At 45.1% G+C, this 21,283-nt stretch overlaps 1 protein-coding gene across 2 annotated transcripts in view; it reads left to right on the top strand.

Moving 5' to 3' along the window:
* ADAMTS14 (ADAM metallopeptidase with thrombospondin type 1 motif 14) overlaps positions 1-21,283 on the top strand; it is a 622,677-nt gene that overhangs the window by 129,993 nt on the left and 471,401 nt on the right. For both annotated transcript variants that reach the window (XM_069610499.1, XM_069610498.1), the window contains exon 4: positions 1,942-2,138. In XM_069610499.1, the coding sequence (XP_069466600.1) occupies positions 1,942-2,138 (197 nt within the window). The remainder of the gene's footprint in view (positions 1-1,941; positions 2,139-21,283) is intronic.

The following is a 21,283-nucleotide window of genomic DNA, read 5'->3' as shown; positions in this document are numbered from 1 at the left end:
AGAAGTCTGATAGAGATTAAAAAGAAGAAACCAACAGTGGTGCAATAATTGTGTGAGAGGTTAATTAGAGCTAAACATACAAAGTGCTTATTAGGGAAAGCTTGAGAGGGGTATCTGGCCCATTGCATTGGGCGGCCCTCTTCATCTAATCCAGAACTGTGAGACTTATCCTTGGCCTCAGACCCAGGGAGCACAACTACATCTTTCCAGCCCTAAAATCTCTCCACTTGCTGCTGATGGTTGCAAGGATCAAATTCAAGACTCTCTGCATCATCCACAAGGCTTTCTGGGGCCTAGGACCTTGCTACAGTCAACTCTCTCTCCCTAAATACCTCTCTGCTAGAGTCCTTCGGTCCTCTAGCTCCAATGTTCTACAGGTCAGGCGTTTCTCCAAGCAGCGCATGGGGAGTAGATCTCCCTCTTCGGCAGGGGCCTCCCTCTGGAACGGCCTCCTTGCCCATCCCTGTCTTGAGCTGGATCTCCTTAAGTTCCGGAAGCTCCTCAAGACCTTCCCTTTCTCCTCCTCTTTCCTCCTCCTCTTACCTCCTCCACTTTCCCTCTCCCCCTCCTCTGCTAGTCTCCTCCTGCTGCTTTGACTATGTGCCTATGTCCAGTCCTCCCTTCTCACCCTTCCTACCAGAACATGCCCCCGGGCACTCTTCCTTGACTAGCATTCTGAGGCTGGTCCTCCCCATCCCCTCACAGTATTACCTTACCCCTAGCTTCCCTGGCACTTGCCATCCCAGGCACCCCTTTGCACTTGACCAGCCCTGTGGGCCCCCTCCCTCCAGCATTTCTCCCTCTTCTCCCTCCCCATTCCCATCCTTTCTCTGACCTACCCCCCCCTGCACTTCTTGATACAGCACTTGCACGATCCAAATGTCACAAGGCCTAGTAGGACCATTTTAGTTGTTTTCTCCTATGCCCCAACTCCCCCTCATTTGTCTTGTGGTGCCTGGAAACCCTGTCTGTTGTATAGGCGCCATACAAATGTTCAATCATTAAAAATAAGAATACCCTACCACCCATCATGAAACGAGCCATGGGAGACCAGTCCTGCCGATTCCTTTCTTCTGATTAACCATTATGTAGGAATTGACCATGACTGGAGCCTAATCTGCTCCTAAAATTTTCAACCAAACTTACATCCTGTCAGAGTTGTTGCTGCATGTCTGGAAAAGAGACAACCAATGCTTCTCAAGACTTATTTTACTTAAGTGTTTGTTGGGGATGTTCATATATTGATTAAGACACTTCACATTGATAAGGTGAGGGTGGCACCAGTTAATAAGGTCTGGGATTAGAGGGTCAACAACACTCTTTAAGTAAAGGGAAACAGCAGGCTCTATTTCACTGTAGCTACCACCAGAATGGTATTAATGAACTCTGGATACTGCCATGCATCTGAAAGTCAATAAAGTAATTCTTCCAAGCAGAGGAATTTTGTCTACTGATGCCCTAAGCCTCTTATGTAAAGTCAAGAGTTGAAAGAATAAACACAGTAGATGGGACCTGAGGTCCCATCTGTCTTCATGGTCAAATCCACTTTTAATTCAACCATTTGTTTGTTCAATAACATTTTCTATAAATGTTTAGTAGAATGTTCTATTGCCAGAAACATTCATTGCGTCAATTCAATTAGCTACTAAAATGGCAGTTAGAGCTGGTAATCTCTTGGAAAGAATGTAGTCAGGGAAAATGGTAGGTCCTTGTGGAGTTTGTATAAAAGACGTTAAAATGCATTCAATGGTTCTTGAGTGTGTGTTGCTATGATATTGTGATTGCTTGTCACAGGTATGACCTCCACTAATCTCCAGCTGGATTTCCACCTACATTGACACTTCATGTTTACAACTTGCTCACAATGTACCAGGTATTTCGACTCCTCACATCTTCGAACCCTGGCTGTACCTTAACCTCTTCTTTACTCATCTCTTTCAGCTGCAGGCTTTGTGTTGGGGGATCTTCCGAACTCCCTTGACATGGTGGAGAGCAGCCTGGCAGAAGCAGAGCGCAAGAGGCGGCATGCAAAGAAGGATGACTACAACATCGAGGTCCTTCTGGCCGTGGACGACTCCGTCGTACGTTTCCATGGGAAGGAACACGTGCAGAACTATGTCCTCACCCTCATGAACATAGTGAGGTTTTCAGAGTTTTATTTTCTTTCCAAATTTACTGTAAAAGGCATGAGAAGGGGTTATGGAACGATCCACTTTTTTCGCATGTCGATTTCATTTGATTGGCTTCTCACCACATTGACTTTTGTCAAAATAAAAGAAGGGGAAAAAGACTAGTAAGAGGAGAAGAGAAAGGAAACTAGACAGAGGGTCCAGCACATGATGGGACTGCAAGGCAATTAGTTGTATCTTGCATGCACCACTAAGTCAGACGATGCTTTGTGTGAAAGACTTGCGGCATCTCAGGAAGGAGAAGAGGTTCCTATTTTGCATGATGTCGAAGTACTGCCCCACGGAACACACCACATGATGACTAGACATCATCCACCAAATGTGCTCTTCTTGAATTTGGGCAACACCCCAACAGCACATACTCTTGGTCCACCGGTGTTTAGAAATATTGGTAATGGAAGATTCTTCTCTTTAGAAGAGTTGGATTATTCTCCTCACTACAGCCCATACACAGGTGGTGCACAACTCTGGCCGTCGAGCCGACGAAATATGTAAATCGTTTCCCACGTAGATCCACTGTATGCAAATGTGTCTCATGGATATTCGAGGGGTATCCTGAAAACGCAATCTGTCTGCAGTGCACGACGGCCAAAGTTCTGCATCTCTGACCTACACAAAGGAGAGGATGCAGGCACAAACCCTTTGCAGGACTCCAGCAGTACAGATATCGACAGTTGGCAGAGAACGCTCTGCCAATTTACACAGAACTCTTATCCCTACCACCTACTCACTCATTGATGTTGGTTATGGTTACAGACAAAACACTTTGATGGAGCAGCGGCTGAAGTCGTCAAAAGACACTTTGTCAATTCACCCAAAACATGAGTCTGTGGCGAGTAAATGACTGGTGCTACCTTTTATACCTGACAAAACATACAAATGGCATGTATGAACACATTTTCATTTATATCACTGAAACACTTCTACTAGCAGACATTTACATATAAGGATGGTTTCATGTAATAGTGTTATAGTTGTGGAGTTATTGGACTGATATTTATTTATTGTTCCTTTGTAATGCGCCTATAGACAAGTGTTTCAAGGCAAAACCATGAAAAGAGGAGGGACAAGGGAAATACAGATAGACGGTCTTCAAGGCATGGTACATTCAGATCGTGCAAGTGCGCAGACAGGTGTGGGAGAGGGGAGTGGGGGATAAGTGCAGGGGCACATTACTCTTCCCAAGCTTCACTACATGCAAAGCAGCTTTTTGGCGTAGACATCTTCTCTACTTTTCTCTATGTTTGCATGGGTCTTTTGCCTCGAATCATGGTGAATTTCTCAAACTGCATGCTGTTTCTCTATTTCTATGTAGTTTTCAATGGAAGCCGAAATATAGAATGCAGAATAACATATTGCAGGAACACAGACAGGTTTTTGCTGGGTAATGACATTGAATTTGATTGGGTTTGCTCCCTACTGATAGCTGTAGGGACTTCCATATGGGGACAGCCTGCAGACAACATGCTCACATATCTGAAAGAGGGGGCAAAGCAGCTGCATTAGGGGGAATGAGTGGGGAGGGAAATCCATGATTAATGTGCATATGTATTTTAAGGGTTGTGGTTATAGTGGAGAGGGGGTCTTGGGTGGTAGTGGTGGTAGTGTCAAGTAAGGGGGTATACAGTCTTTATAACGAAAATGTTATGTAGAATGCACATATAACGAAAATGTCATAACGAAAATGTATGTGGGGGTTGGGTAAAGGGTTAAATCTTGTGGGGGGGAAACGGTTGGGGTGGGTTTTTAGGGATGGGAAACGGGGGTTTAGGGGGAACCCCCCCAAAAAAAAGAAAAGAAAATTGTTATGTTTTGTCGTTAAAACTTTCGTTATATGTGCATTTGTTATAAAATGATTCGTTATACAGACATGTAATCGAGTAAGGGTAGACTTTTTTTTAAGTCTGAGGAAATGCTTTTGAAGTAAATTACAACAAAGTAATTTTCTATGGCAAAACCACGTAAAACTGTGGAGAGATTCCGATGGAGAGTAGCATGTACATTTCTAAAAAAGAAGGTATCCTACAAGAGCATAACAGGCCTGGTGTATAATGACCAGGATCTTTTAACTGACATGGCAGTGCCCTTTCTGCATTTAGCGATGGAGATCTTGACCTGAGTCGGCAGAGGTCAAATAATCAGATGGTTAGCCAAGTCTAGTACCTGTGCCTTGGCTAGATCTTTCTTTGGGAGGCTGAGACATGCTGAATTGCCGTAATCTATGCGGGATGGCACACAGGCATTCACAAGAGCAGCACATTGTGCTGTGGGCAGCATGTGGATCAGGAGACGAGGAGAACAGATCTGGCATGAGCAAGTGCCGTAAGCAGCACTGATCTGTTCAGATAATGAAATCTTGAGTTCCAGAAGATTCCTACATTCTTTACAGGAGCAACATGAGTGGGGCATCTACACATTGTGTTGGGCCAGACATCCAAATTCAAGGAGTGATTGCCTGTGGATTAAAAATCAACTTTGCTCGGATTCAGTTTTAAAAAGTTTAAAGACCTCCAGTGTCAGAGGATGCAGAAGGAGGTGTTCAAGCCTTGGGATGAATCACTCACATTTCCCAACACAGAAGAGGACATTTTATGTTTCTATTTATTTGATGTTTTATTTACAAGTACTAACTTGCCAAATGGCTTCGAAGCACTGACTACAGTCCTCCGGGGCAGACACATGGATGACACCTCAAATGGAGAGAATTGACAATTGGAAAATAAGTGCCTCAACAAAGGATTTTGCAGAGAGGTAGTTTGAGGAGGTAAGACAGGTAGGGGTGAACGGATCAGAAAGGTTGAGAAAGAGCAGAGAGGGGGAAAGGTGAGTAAATGGTAGGGGTGGACACTTTTAGGTAAGGAGTGGTACAATCCAGCCAATGGAGGGAGGGAAAAAGAGAATGGGTGTATAAGATTAAGTGCTAGAAGGATAGAAAGATAAGGTAGGGTGGAGATGGGGTATGGATGCAGGTATGTGGAGAGGGGATGGTGAGGAGGAAAGGGTTGTGAGGGTGTTGAAGGTGGCAGAGGGGTGCTGATAAGAGTTTCAGGAGGGATGTGTTATTTGTGTAGCCATGTTTTGAGATACCATTGCTTTTTGAAGGTGTGGCTTTTAAGTTTTGGTGTTAGGTGCTCTTGGAGGGAATTCCATAGGGAGGGAGCTATAGAGGAGAGAGTTCTTCCTACGTGGCATTTTCTGTGGTATTTGTGGTTTTGTAGTTGGAGTTTGGAGGAGGAGCGGAGAGGAGTGGTAGTTCTGTGAGTGAGGTTTTTGAGGCAGTGTGGTTAATTGTTATGCAGTGGGCGTGTGTAATGATGAGGGTTCTGATTTGTATTTGTTGACTAACTGGTAGCCATTTGAGGGTTTTCAGGCTTTCTGATATGTGGTTGCGTGGTTTTAATCCCGCTATGAGTCTAGTGGCTCTGTTTGGTAGGCTTTGGAGAGCCTTGATGTTCTCTTTGGTGATGCCCATGTAGATGGTGTTGCAGTAGTTCAGTTCAGATAGTAGTAGGGATCTGGTGATGCCAATCTTTTGGTTCATTTTTAGGTATGGGAGGATTTAAGGATGTGGATGAGTGAGGTGGCATTTTATGAGAAGTATTGGATTTGAGGGGTGAGATTAAGTTGTGAGTCGAATACAACACCTAGATTTCTAGTTTCTTGTGGTAGGGAGGCGTTGGGGATTCCTAGTATTGTTGGCTAGGTAAATAAGCGCCTCAGGCATCATGGCACATTTTTGCATGGTGAGTGGACAGATGGAGATAGTGTTTTTTATGTTTGATTCTGGGGTTAGTGCAAAGACTAATTGAGTGTTGTCAGCATAGCCTTGGAAGCAGCTAGGGAATGTTTCAGTTATGTTGGCAAGGGGTTTGATGTATGTGTTGAACATCCGGGGGCAATAGGATGGAATCTTGAGGTACTCCTATTTGTAGAGGTTGGGAGATACCTTGAAATTCGTTCATTTTCTCAGTGGTGGTGCAGTTAAGTGGTGGGGTTGCTAAGGAATGATGTGTTTCATTTGAGGGCTAGGTCTTGGAGGCCTATATGTTTTTTGGAGGTGGGTGAGGAGGACATTGTGGTTTACTGTGTCAAATGATTCTGAGCGATATAGAAGTATGTGGGAACGTTTTTGTCTAGAGAGAGTAACATGTGTTCCCTGATGTAGAGAAGAAAGGTTTCAGTACTTTTTCTCGGTCAGAATCCGGATTGGTTGATGTGAAGCAGATTTGGGTATTCAGTGTGTTTGGTTAGTTGGATGAAGCATGTTTTTTCAATACTTTTTTGCCATGAAGGAAAGGTTGAGATAGATCTTGAATTGTCAGGTTCTGAGCTATCGAGTTGTTTATTTTAGGTGCAGGTGCACACTGGCATTTTTTTTAGGATATTAAGGATTGTGCGAGTGTTCGAACTAGTGTTGCATAGGTGTGTCATTAGAGGTGGGATCTCGGTTTTGTGATTTGATGTTGTCTAATTTTGTTTGGATGGTCTGTATTTTTGTTTGAAATGCTATGGATATTTCTTCAGTCCATGTTTGTGATGGGGTAGGGAGGTTGTTTATGGCTTCACAGTTTGAGAGTTCTCTATATATGATATTTTATTTATATTGCGCAAACATACACGTGTTTCAAGGCACGACGAGAAAGGGGAGGGGTACAAGGGAGGACAAAACAACGATCTAACTAGGCCCAGTGACATTGAGAATGCGTAAGTGTAGGGGAGAGGGAAGGGGGAAAGTGCAAGGGGCAGGGGAGGAGTGGGAAGTTCTGAACACGTGATGAAAAATACAGCAATTGGTAGGGTGACCAGCTGGAGGCAAGTTCAAGAATTAGGCGCAGACAGCGGGTGCTTAATAAGTGCGGGTAAGGGGACTGTAGGGTTGCCGATACAGACCCAAGTGCATATTGTGAAGAGTTCACAGTTTTGTGACATTGCTAGGTTTATGCATCATTGAAAATAAGCCGTTTCTTCTCTTGGATTTTTTGTGGTAGTCTCTAAATAGGATTTTGAAAGTTTGTTTATCATTATCTGTTTTTGAGGATCTCCATTTGTGTTTCACTTTACTGAGGGATCTTCTGGCTATGCTGATGTCAAACCACTTGTGTTGTGTTTTGTTGTGGGGTTTAGGTGTTTTTTATGATGAGCGTGAAGATATGGAGTTGCTATTGTTAAGAACTGTTGTAGCACAGGTGATGTGTTAGAGAACTTGTAGTGTGTTGGTGGGGTCGAGTTTTGAGGATCTGGGTGTTGTCTGCATACATGGAAAATAGCTAGAGCAACTAACACAATAATTGTTCCAAAGGCTAGGTCAATAACTATAGGGAAAGGAAGGAACCCTGAGGGACTCCCCCAGGGACAGTCCTAGGCTCGAATTCAAAAGGTCAAAGGGTAACGGAATGGATGTAACCTTCCAGGAATTATGCTATTCAAGCTAGGGCAGCAGAATCAAACCTTGTTGACTGCAAACACCTCAGGAGTATTAGTCAATGCCATCAAGGGATGGCTGACAGATCTAAACATATCAGCACTCAACACCACCATCATCTACCTGCATAGGCAAGTCATCAGGCATTGAGGTAACTACTAATCCTACGTCCCTCCCAGGCCATAAACCTGCTTGGAAGTAATCAACAAGCTAGTGCTCCTTTGAGAAGTTTGTGAATAAATGGCGTCAAGTGTCTTGATAACCTTGGCTTGGTAATGAGTGCAAGGAGGGTTATGTGTGTATGGTGTGACTTAGTGGTGATTGTGAAGCTGATTCCCAATCGTTTGGTAGTTGCAAGAGGATTTGAATGATAGTGTTGCTAGTCTTATGTTCTTAAGATGTTTGTGTCAGGTGCCTAGTTTCAGAAACTTGGCGTCTGATTCCAGCAACTCTGATGATATATGTTTTTTATGTCAGGGGCATTGAACGTAGTGTTCTCGGGTGGTGGCAACCATGCATCAAAGTTATGGGAGGAATTACGCCATCTTTGCAAATGCACAAATGGATATACAAACCACATTTGTGCATGTGCAAACCCATTAGTAGTGCAAATACATTTGCATTGCATGTGACTGACACTAATACAACTTCACATGCCGACTGCGCTTGCACACACACACACATGAACTAATTTTGCCCTTTATTTTCTGCGTGCTGTCTGAAAACGTTTCATTTCCTCCCGACAAAGCATTTACAATGGGTGTTTTTCTTCTATCAGACAGTTTACAACAGTTACTCAGCCAATGTTTCTACCTCCACTCACCTTTCTGATGTGCACACATTTCCTGTCGCTGAGGAATAATGCTTTTAAGTACTGTAATAGACCGTGCATTATTACAGTATGCTAGTTATTGTTGTTTGATCATTCAGAATCTTCAAGGCCCAAGAATGACGACCGTGTTCCCTTGTTCCCATCCCGCCTGGAAGGGCATTGAAGCACTTCACTTGTGTATAAGCGCTTTACAAATAAACAATTACAATTACAATTACATTTTTCCATGAGCTCCCTTTAAGATATGTTTCTATGCTCCGTTTCTGGTACTGAAATGCATGTATTGACTGTATTTTTTCAGAATATTTTTGGGATAAGGGGCACCGAATCCTCCTGGGAAAGAGATTCCTAGAGTGCTTCCCTTGCTCACTATGTGACTCGCAGGCTGGGCATAACCCCCCCCTTGATTTTTGTGAAAGGACACCAGCGATGAGATCCAGATTATGCAGCACCTTTTTAGCTCCATAACAGAGCAACCTTGTGCATACCTCAGTAATTCCAAGTGCGGTCTGTGGGGGCCAGGGGGAGCATCAACCTCTGGATTCCTCCTATGCTTGCCACCTTTCACTCAAGGCATGCATGCACTACTGGCTGCTACTGATTGACAAAATCAAGTTCCTATGGCAAGGATCCACAACCTGTGGCTCACCAGATATTTTGAACTATGACTCCCATCATCCTTCACCATTGACTATGCTGGCTAGCGCTGTTGGGAATTATAGATAAAAACATATGTAGAGACAGAGGTGGCAGACCTAGGGTACATTACACATTTTGTTGTGAAATTACGCAAGCTCTCTCCAGTAACTATGGAACCCAAAGACCAAATTGTAAGTACTGGCCTGCGTGAAATCTCCAAATGTACACACATGCCAGTCCACCTATGCCCAAACACCACACAGGTCTCTATGTAGCAGGTAACGCCACAGAAGGTAGCAATTTAAAAAATATGCCTGTCGGGGAGCAACAGCGGCACTATCACAACCCAATGTGTTTCCCTACGTTTTGTAAAGGATCCATGCAGCAGGTTTTCACTATGACTCGGACCTGTCATCCCAAAACCAAACTATTGGTACTATGCTCATTTTGTGGTTTTTGAGACCATTCATACAGAAAGGACAGACATGGATTTCCAATACGTGCGGCTGACATTTCAGGCGTGAGTTAATCAAGTAAGCGTAAAAAAAAACGACAATCCACAGGCAGGTGACCCCAGCTTGAAGCTTCTATCATGCCTGTTTTGCGGCTGTGTGGCCTGAATTAGACCCACTGCAAAGAGAAATTGCCTCTTCAATGCAACGCTTGCAGGGCTGCGCAAGGAGAGGGATATTAAGAGACCAATTACCGCGGAGGGACACACAAAGGTGTTTCTTCAGGTCTCCTCTCGGGCGGGTGCCACTCCTCGCACTCTATGAAAAGGCTACTGTTCGCCTCCGCCCTTTGATCCCGGAGAATTTTCCCGCCGACGTTTTCCTAACAGCAGTAGCTGAGCTTTTTCTTCTGAAGAGCCAGTGAGCGTGCAAGATCAATATTTATTCTATCCTCACCTTGTCACGTGATTTACTTTGCCCAACTCTGAGTTTTGAAGGCACTTGATAACTGGAAAAGTCATCAAGCTAAGAATTATAAAAGGAATTTCTCTTTCCAAGCTATTATTTTTTCAATTTCTATGCTACTTTTTCTAAATGTCAATCTCTGGCTCGGTGTTGTTTTGGAAGTGGATATCTGGACACCAAATGCTCTCCGGAGAGGAAATTCCTTGCGCCTCATTGTTTTGCCTGCGCCGTCTCTGTTCTCCGTCTCTGTTCTCCGAAGTGTTTAAGAAAGTTTAAACGACACTTTCATGGGCGGAGGCGTTGCTAGGGGTGGGGCTGGGTTGGCTATAGCCCTGTGTCTTCTGGTTGTAGCCCCGGATAGGAGCATAGGGGCTACAAACGAAAGGCTAGCTAGCCCCGAGTCTCCACAGTCCTGATATCAGGGTAACCCTGGATCTTTTCCAGACCTAGCAACACCCCTGTGAACGGGAATTCAAAAGAGGTGTAGGTTGTGTGGTCACATGCAAATCAAAAATCTAAAACTTTACACAGGTTTTGTCTGATATTTTTTCATGAATTTCGACGAAGTATGCTTGCCATTAAAAAAATATTTATTAATTCAATTGAACTGCTTACGCTTGAAACACTTGTGTATAGGCGCGTTATAAATGCTATATCATATCATATCACCCATTTTGTGCATACCTTCCAAAGAATAGGAGATGCCACGTCTAATGGAGTGGTCAGGAGTTTTCGATATGAAACAGCAGCCAAAGCTGATACACTGAGAATTCCGCGAGGGGCTGTTTTAAAGATGGCCTGAGCCACCGGGTGATGGCTGCAGTGTGGGGGAAGAGTTCAAAATGGTCCTTGATCTTACTCTGGATAGCGCCTCTACACATCTGAGGCATATTCCGTGGTAGCAGTTAAAATAAAGCAGATGGGCCTCATTACAAATTGGCCGCTGTGGGTTAAATGCAACAGTGTTACTGTATAACCTAGAGGATTCACCGCCAGCTATGAGCTGGTGGTAAATCCGCCAACTTTCCGCCTGATTTCGCCAGAATTACCACCGGTGGAATTATTCCACCAAAATGCCCCATTGAGTCCTATGGACTTCAAATACATGGGGATTAACACTGCCACTTGTAATCTGGCGGTAATATCGCCGGACCAAGTGGCGGCAATAGAAATTCTGTTTGGTGGTATCTATTGGGATTTATTAATTTGAATAGAGAATTTAAGATACATTCCATTTGGACATACTTGGAATACCCTGATGCATGGAATCACGTACACATGTACTTTGCAGCCGTGGTGCATATCGCTATATTTTCTGCGTGGTTATACACCCTTTAGCCATTGGATGCGGATTGATTAATCTGCTTTATTTTGAGGTGTCTGGCAAGGAATAGGTATGGGGGCTTCATATAAATGAAAACCTTTACTCAGATTACCTATTTTTGAGTTAGGAGTTTAGAGGTAGGCTTTTGATGATGAGAAAGCATGAGACCCCTTAGGTACTCACAGCTGAGAGTTAGTTTGAGACTGGGCTGGGTGGAGTTCTCTGATATTCCTGCTGATGTGAAGCTACAGAATGCGAGTGGGGCAGAATTTCAAGGAGCTAGTCAATGTGTTTTACCCCAGGGGTGGCTCGTCCATAATGGGCGAGGGGGCATCGACTCACTGGGTCTTGACCCCCTCTTAACCATTATGGAGGAGCCAGCCAAGTGCAATACAAGCACTCTCTCAGCTATTTTTCAGCTGAAGGAGCGCTCTTAACTGTCAAAGAGAAACCTGTTTCCCTTTGACAGTTACAGTTCCCTAGCCGTGCAAGCTCAATGAGCCATGCAAGGCTGGGGGCGTTTTGCTTCCAAAGACTTGGATGCCTCATTGGAAATGTTGGCTGAGGAACTACATGTCTGTATGTCTGTATTATGTATGTGTGCTCCTCGCACATACAGACAGAGCAGGCTGGAGCGGGGTGTCTCGTCACCAACACTCAGGTCCCTGCACGCATGTGCAGAAACCAGGAAGCTTCCTGATTCCTGTTCATGCTAGCAGGGGCCTGAGCGCTGGAGAGGAAAGACCCACGGCAGAAGATACTTTTGTTTATGTTCATGTTTTTTTTAAATTTAAATTATGTGTATGGATGCGTGCATGCTTGTGTTGTTAAACAAATTAATGTATGATGATGGATGCTGGCAGGGGTGTTGCTAGGTCTGGAAAAGACCCAGGGCTACCCTAATGTCGGAACTGTTGGGACTGGGGGCTAGCTAGTCTTTTGGCTGTAGCTCCTGAGATTGTATCCGGGGCTACAACCAAAAGACCAGGGGCTATAGCCCCCTTAGCCCCCCCCTAGCAACGCCTCTGGATGCTGGTGCGATTGAGAGCGTGATTGCTGTGGGCATGTTGTCTAAATGTGTGTGTTTGTATGTTCACTTATTTATTATTTAAATATTTGTATGGATGGATGTATGCTTGTGTTAGGAGTGAGTGTGTGATGGGTGCTCGTGTGACTGAGACAGCGAGTGCTTGCTGTGTGTATGTTGTGTAAGTGTGTGTGTGAGTGTGTGTGTTTGTTTGTGCTGGTCCTAGCTGATTTTGGCGAGTGGGGGTAGGAGGTTTGTACAATCCACCTCCCCACTGGCCAAAATCGGCCCTCTCTCTGAGGTGCTGTGGAGTCCAGGGGATAGGGGTGGTATTTTTTACTAGACATCTATAAGAGATGTCTGGTAAAAAATACCATACCTGCCCCCCGGGCTCCCAGCTCCCTGCATACACATAATCACTTTGATTGTATGTGTGTTTGGCGCTTTGGGCCCAGTGGGCACAGATGGCATTTTTTTTACTGGACATCTATCATAGATGTGTAGTCAAAAATACCATGCCTGCCCACTGGGCACCCCAGCACCTCACATACACACATAATCATGTTGATTTTGTGTGTGTGTTTGTGTTGTGGGCCGAGGGGACAGGCATGGTATTTTATTCCTGGGCATCTATTATAGATGCCCAGTAGAAAATGCCATCCCCACCCCCTGACCCTCAGTGCCCGGCATACAGACATAACCATATTGATTGTGTGAGTGTTTGAGCCCCCTAGTGCCTCACATGTACACAAAATTGATTATCTGTGCATGTGAAGCGCTGGAGGGCAATGAGGGAAGGGATGCCATTTATTAATGGCCATCTGATAGATGCGCAGAAGGAAATACCATGACTGGATCTCCCAGCATCTCTCACGCGCACAATTAATGTGTACCTGTGAGGTGCTCGGGCCTCAGTGGGGCAGGTATGGCAGTTTTTCCTTGGCATCTCTGCCCAATAAAAAATGCCATGGCTGTACTCTGGGACACCAACACCTGACATACATCTGTCCCCTGTGCCCCCCCAGTGCCTTGCAATCACACATAATCACATTCATCGTAAATGTGATTGTCTGATTGCAAGGCGCTGGCGCACCATGGAGCAGACATGGCATTTTTCACTGGGCATGGTTGATAAAGCAAGCATGATATGTGTTATTACGAAGCAAGACTGGCATTTTTTATGCAGCCAGTCTAGTCATTTCGTACTGAGGCATGCCATTTTGTATTGAGCATCTTTGGTAAAGCAAGCATGACAAGTGTTATTATTAAGCAAGACAGTGGGCCTCATTACACGGATGGCGGTAAGGATTTACCGGTACCGGTAAAATACCGGTACCGGTAAATCCTTACCGCCTTACTACGAGGTCCATTTGCGGGTTGGGGATTTAACGCCTGCTTTTTGCAGGCGTTAAAAACCAACCCGCAAAGGGACCCAGGGAGCTAATTACGGTACCGCAATTTGCGGTACCGCAATTAGTGCCTTCCCCATTCCCTATGGGGCAAAAATGGGAATGGGGAAGGGCAATGGTGGAAGGGGGAATTACCGCCCCGCCAACCTTGGAATGGGGCGGTAATTCCCCTTTCCACCGAGGCGGTGCCGGTATTTTACCGGCATGAACCATGGCGCTAATAGCGCCATGGTTCTCCGCCATTCGTGTAATGAGGCCCAGTCACTTTCATGCAACCAGTCTAGCCATTTCCTATTGCAGTATGACATTTTTTATTGGGCATCTTAGATAAAGCAAGCATGATACATGTTATTATGTAGTTCGACTGGCATTTTAGTAAAGCCAGTTTGGACATGTTTTCATATTTTGGCATGCATTTTTAATGGTAAAGCCAAATGCATTATGTTCTTACATGGGGATACTGCCATATGTTGGCAGAACAAACATGGACATGTTTTCGTATAGTATCATTAATGGTACAAAGCAAACATGAGTATGTTCATACATGGGAATACTAGGGTATGATGGTGCACTCATGGGCAGATCCAGTGTGAAAATGTTTTATACTGGCACATATTGTGTGAAAAGGTATCATGAAAATGTGGTGGAAAAATGCTCCTGTGCACTGTTGGCAACTTTCATCTATTGGATGTTGAGTTACCCTACAAAACCAATTGCAAACTGTTTGGATTTTTACCCAATTTTTGAAACAAAGGGTGCTCAAAAAGGCACCATTTTAACCCATTATTTTAATAAAATTCTCAGAGGAGTACCCTGCCGAACCCCCCTTTATTGGTGCGAGCTCCCTCGCTACGCTCGGTCGCTGTGGCATATCTGGGACCTATATTTACGCCCCTCTAGTTACAAAGTTCAGCAGCCGCCACTGATCTGCCCAATGTTACTGGGCTGTCGTCACGTGCTGCCTATCTAGACTACACAATTGAAATAATATCTGGCAATGGAGCTATAAGAGGAGTGGGGCTAGCCTGTTACCTATCTACTGGGTCTTGTTGAATGTGTGGTACAGTCTAATTCGATGCACCGTTTTGGTTACATGTCATATGATGAAGAATCTGCTGTAATAAATCTACCTGGATTCAGAATTTTCCTGGCCTAATGTCAATACGCCCGATGTATATATGGTAAATCTACTTCGGGAGAGCCGTAAGGTGCAGCCATTTTGTTTTCCATTTTATTGGGTAAGCAAGTAATACTCTAGGTCGTGTGAGTCCAATCGACTCTTGCGCAGTCCTGCCAATTCGCACCCAGTGAAGGCTGCTCAGCCAATCAGATGGCTGGAAGAGAGGGTGAGAATACACAATGCACGCCCGCTGCCCCAGCCACCCGAGGCTTTTCCTCGGGTGGTGCCTTTTTTAACATTTTTATTTAAATGTGGGGAGGCAACAGGGAGCCTGTAGGGTTTGGACGCCTGTTCTGACTCGAGGCAGTGATGAAAGGCTTTACTTGGCGGAGGAGCGCCAACTTGTAGCATGCTGTTTGGGTGTTCTTGGCAATGCATTTTCTAAATGAGAGATCCTAGTCAATAGTAAAGACTTTGCACTGGCACTTATAATGCATGCAGATGTTCAGGCATAGTCCATGATGTATTTCTGAATAACTGCATCCTTTACTGCCATACTGCTGGATTTCCCATAATGCAGCAATTCCCTGGATAAATGTCTAAAACCCGTAGTAAAGGCCATAGTAACCTTGCCTTCAGAGTTTTGTGAACAAAAGCACAATGAAGGCAGAGGCAAACCTAACAGTGTAACACTGCATCATAGACTAATGTAATTTCCTTTGTATTTGTATTTATTTATTTGTATAGTGCAGCCAAAAACCTGAAGCATCTGGGCGCTGAAACTTACATGTTATACAGTCATTAATGTACAATTAGTAACAATACAGGTTGAAAGAGATAGAATTAAATAGTAAAAAGTAACAAATATATACAAGCAATGGCAAATGATATACAATTTAGGACATATATACAGTATTTTTGTCAGTCTATTTTATGCGTCTGGCTTACTTCGAGGGCGGGATCGTTTTTGTGAATGTTTCTCCTACTCTCAAGCACTTCATTGATTTTCCCTCTTAATTAAGGCTCTCTGTCTCGTGTCTACAATCTTTCACTGCTTGTAGATGATCTGGCCCACGTGGTAATAGAACACTCCCCACCAAAGCAGTCACCTGACCTTCAATTTCATTCTTCCATGTTGAAGTGTTTGTGGATCGATGCCTGTTGGTGTGGCTGTCCACTTTCCTTTCGCGGGCTCTGCCATGCAGCAACTTTCAAAAAATGCAATTCTCCGTTTTTCCGAATTCACCAAAAATCAAGGTTTGAATTACCAAGGGGGACCTGGGAGTCTGAGAGTAACTTTTCTGTGGATGGAATAGTGGGGCTTTCCAATCATCATGTTGCTCCACTGCCGCTGTGGAGCACCCTTTCCAGGTGTGGGATCCCAAGGTTCTATGTGATCTTATCCAAAACATTTTGTCGAAATTGAATTCATCAATTGTTTTGTTTTTATAGATTGATTTTGTTGCATATATATGCACAGTGAGGCCCCCCCACAACCCCACCTTAACTCTCCTACATTATTTCCCTAAACCCACTCCCACATATAAAAGTGGCATAATTCACTGTAAATAAAAACTCGACAAATTCTTCTTCGACAAAATGTACTGCGGCAAAAACTCCCATTCCCGGATCCCGACAGGTTGATTCACTTTTTAAGGAAATGCAATTTGCAGATATTGCCACGACCATGAATTATATTGTTATGGAATAGAATCAAATGGATGAATTTGCCTACACACATTTACACATACCCAATGAATTTCCGTGTAGGTCAAATATTTTGACCTATTTCTGACAGTATCCATATTATACTAAAATACAACTGAAGGTTTAGAAATAACATATATATTTCTATTTGTAGGCCGTGTTAGTCAAACACTGTCGACGCCTCCATTTCCTTAGTACCTTGACATTGCTTGACAGGTGAGCATGCAGGGATGCCTGGCATGGAAAGGACAGTCATAATCAGACGTCCAGTGTATAATAATAACAATGGTAATTAATATTATTATGACAATAATAATTTTTTTATTTTATACAGCGCTATCACCAGGAATCCAGTTTCAAAGCACTTTGCAGCTGATGTTCCTTATTATTGTCATTATTACCCTCATTGTGTTACTCAATTTATCCACCTGGGAGGGTGTACGGGTGAATGACTGACTTGACCCGACTAGGCTATCAATCCCATGGTGCGCCGCATCGTTCTGCTCCCAAGTGGTGCGCGTTGTGCTTCAGCTATCCTTACGGTTAAGCTTTCTCCTTTTATGATTCTGCTGGAATGTCTCGGGTTCTGGATGTTCGTCGACACACAGAATCAGAAATGTACAGTATCATGACCGAATCACAAAAATGCACATTTGTGCACAGTGTGCACAGTGCAATGAGCAGCTGGTGGGCACAAGGGGGGGGGTAGGTGGGTGTGGAGGAGGGTGGTGGGACAGAGTGAAGGCTTTTTAGGGGTGCTGGAGTGGAAAACCATCTTTGAAATATTTTTTAAATAGGTAAGATAGGGAGCCGTCATTGGGATGCAGCCGGTCAAGGCACACAACCAGAACCCAAAATATCCCACCTATTAACACCAGGTTAAAAAAAAAACAGTACTTTGTGGATTTGGATGACTGAGAAGTTTAAAAAGGGTCAAAATAATGGTTGTTGTGGAAACAGTGAGAGCTACCTGCTATCTGCTATCATTCTGAATGTAAGCAAGACCACACAGCTACTGGTCATGTTCATCCAGTTAGTCATAGCTGGACTGGCTTGGGCGCAGCAGTGCAGGGGCCCTATTGTGACATCGGAGATAAAGCGTGTTGGTCCACTGCCATAGACTACTCGATGCCCATAAAAAGTAAAGGGCTAAAGTGTGTGCGCCTCGGAAGACCATTGAGTTCAGACGAGGGGTGTGTCCACAAAGTTGCGTGATCGTTGTGGCTTATGAGACTAATTAGGACCATTCGTCGCTGCACATGTCTGTAAGGCGGCGCCCTGCCCCCCCTATCTTCTCCCTGCCCGCTAAAAATGTCGCAGTTGAAATGGCGGAGTGAAATTGAAGTGAAAGCGATGAATTCTTTGCTCCACCTCTGAAAGTGACAACAGTGCTGCGACTGATGAAAAGCCACTTTTTCTCATGGAAACTGTGGTCGAAGAGACGGCCGTGCACCAGCCAAGTAGGAGCCGAACAGGAGCCCATTGCTTTTGCCCGCCAAAATACAGTGGCGCTCAGCTGCAGACACGTGCAACTGCACTTAAGGGAATCCTGAGGTTTGGAGCCCACTCCTACAGTCTGGAAGGCGGCCAAGCATAGGTGAAGGAGGTCCTCTTTTGGGAGCGCATTCCCAAGGTTGCATCAATGTGTAAAGCTTTTGATAAGGGCGCCTAGCGGAGAACTGTCTTACGCACTTGCATCAATATGCTTCTGTGCCCACACCTCCTTAAGCGCTGCTCGTTAGAGGGGCTCCTCTGGGGAATAAAGCTGCCCCTTTTCAGAGGAGACACCAGGCCCTCAGGAATGTATGGACTGGCCACTTTCTGTTTCAACAAAATGCAACATCCCTGCCTTATGCAAATAAGAGCCTCGCTTTTTTAGGAGGGCACAGACCAAAGAGCTCTGTGACGCAAAAAAAAGCAGAAAGTAATAGAGAAATGTAGTTCCTGTGTTTTGAACAGATTTTTAATTTGGGGATTTAGAGGTTGATGGATGCCAGGGCAGTATTTGCCGTAATACGTTTGACCTTACAGACATATAGGAGAAGATGTACCTTCGGGGATGAGATTAAGAAAACCATATATACACACACACACATGCATGCATGAATACATAAAAAAGAAAGGGACACAGTAAAGAATTCCAAGGCTCATCCTGTCCGTTGTGGCACCCAGAGTCCATAATTAGGGCATCATTTTGATGCTGAAGGAAAATCCATCTGAAGCGGTGCGACCACTACAACTTTCAAAGTGCCGGCTTTTTGAGGGATTCTTGTCACATGATGTGGTGTTAAGCACAGGAACCCGGGCATACCTGAGGGTTCCAAGCCCATCAATGCACCATGTGGGCAAATCACTTAGAACAATTCCGTTGGTGACGGTGCGCGGTACAAATCCCTTTAACATTTAACATGGCCGCATGCTCATGCATGCTGGGCGGTGATCAGTAATGGCAACAACCATAACTACCGTGGCAGTCATCAATCACCATCACATCTGATCTTTCCACATGCAAAGGAGCGGGCAGTGTCTGAGGGTATTCCTGCCCCCCCAAATCAAAATTGCGGTGCAGGCAGAGAGAGACACAGGTGGTTTAAGTGGATGGAGTGTGGAAACCCAGAGCAGATTTGAACACCTGTGTTACGTTCCATACTCAGAATCAGGTTGCAAATTGCGCAGATGCACCCACCTGCATTAGAAACAGTTCTCTTTCTAATGCTGAAAATAATTTGCAGTGCAAATGACGGCATCAGAAGAGGAAAGTGTTTTTGTTTAATTTTCAGTGCTGTAAATTGGGGTTAGAAAACATGAACCACTGCATTGCAGTGATGTCATCCTGCTCTCCTTGCAGAGCCCTTGTGTGCTTGAACCATTTATCTTTTTCAACCAAACTGCCAAATCACTAACAAGGCAAAAATCGGGTTATTTATTTCATTGTTATTTTTATAACACACCTAATACTGTACCTGAGTTCGGTTTCTAAGCACGGACCCGGGATACGAACCTCTGTTGCTCTGCCTGGTCTTTCTTCCAAGACCAGCGTCTTGTCCCTCTGTTATCCTCCGTTCACAGTTTTCCCTGATCTTGTTCGCCAATGCATTACTGTCTATTAAATTGACTGATGAAACATCACAATCCCTATCATTGCCAGTCCTGCTACAGGTGACGAGCGCTTTGCTGCCAGTACTGTAATATCCTACATTCTACAACCCATAACTGCTTCCATCCTATAAGTTGCCTGTATCTCCTCCTACAATGTCTGCCTGTTAAGACGGATTTCTGAACTCTGTCCTGGTGGCGCAGAAGTTCAGAAGGCCAACCTAATTACTTGGAACAGGGTAACCTCTGGACGAGCCAGACCAATCAAGGTAGCGATTGCGGCGGTCAAGACTAGGTCTCAAGAGGGGTGAATTTGACTGAAAGTCTGCAATGAGCACACAAAGCAAGGACACTTACAAACTACTCCAAACACGCTGGTGCCAACGGGCAAAAGGGAAGTCTCTTCGAAGGAAATCAGGCAGTTCAATTTAGTGCACAAATTAAGAAGGACAAGTTCCGCGACTCAAGCGCAGCCTCCACTGTGGACAGAAGCAGAGCGCGAGTACGGAAAAGGGTGCTGTTTTGACACAGCGGGGAAAAGCTATGGGCTCCTGCAGGAGGGCGACCAGTTCCTAGCTATGCTACTCACCGGTCCCCGATGCAAGCAGACCCAGGCTTCTCCGCGTCAGTTTCAGTCGCTGGCAGGTTCAGAAGAGCAGGGAACGTCTCGTCGTCGTGTTGAGTCTGCAGCAGCAGAGTTGAGTAAAAAGACGTCCCAAACGAAGAAACCCGCACAGTTTGTTACCACAGCAGGGCAACGGAGCGGCCGTGTGTATCTGAGCCAAATGTACACTACTCACTTCAGACCTGGGAACGCCAAGTGTACGAAGCGTGTGAGAGTGACAAGGACTCGAAATACTACACAACCTGGCGGCGGTTACAGAGCAAGACTCCTGTGTAAGCTGGTCAGTCTGCTGGATGGCCCAGAGACGCTTCCGAAGGCTTACTGGCAGGAGATGGTGAAAATGCCGAGAATAGCTGTTCCCGCTATTCCAAGGGTCGAAGTACCAGTACAGGCCTTCTGGTTTGATCAAAAGGTGAAAAGGGTTTCACAAGGCGACGGCAGTGCAGAGGAGCAGTCCTTCAGCGGGTCACCAGCGATTCCTCGGTCCAGCCTCTTGGTTGCAGGATACTTGGCTCCTGTATTCCTTTGTTCGTGAGAACTCAGGAGATCGACCTGGTAGTGGTGTTTCCAGCCCCCTCTTATCCACGGTTCCCTTCGCGCCAAAACGGAGGGGACCCAATGGGAGATCCGCTCATCAACACTCACACCATTCGTGGACCAATCACGGACCACGGTGGTCCCAGGCATTCATACCACCCTAGACTCTCTGGCACCCAGGATGTGTATTGGGACCAGACATCCCACCCACATCCTGGAGGCACACATACGACATGTAGAAGCCCGCAAAAGCATCCGTGTTTCGCGGGAAAGTACATGCCCAAATAAGGAAGGCCCCGGGTCAGCTCGACCTGGGGAAGGTGAAGGGAGCAAGACGGTCAGCGGACAGGACAAAGGAGCCTCGTGGTCTGGCCATTTTGGGAGCCAGGCCACCATTTTGGGTTAAGCGCGAGAAACACGCTTAGAACGCCAAAAGGAG

This window comes from Ambystoma mexicanum, chromosome 8, assembly GCF_040938575.1.
Source record: "Ambystoma mexicanum isolate Mex_15411 chromosome 8, UKY_AmexF1_1, whole genome shotgun sequence".
In the NCBI taxonomy this organism is placed as follows: domain Eukaryota; kingdom Metazoa; phylum Chordata; class Amphibia; order Caudata; family Ambystomatidae; genus Ambystoma; species Ambystoma mexicanum.
Note: the sequence above shows the minus strand (reverse complement) of the source record. Positions and strands in the feature narration are given on the sequence as shown.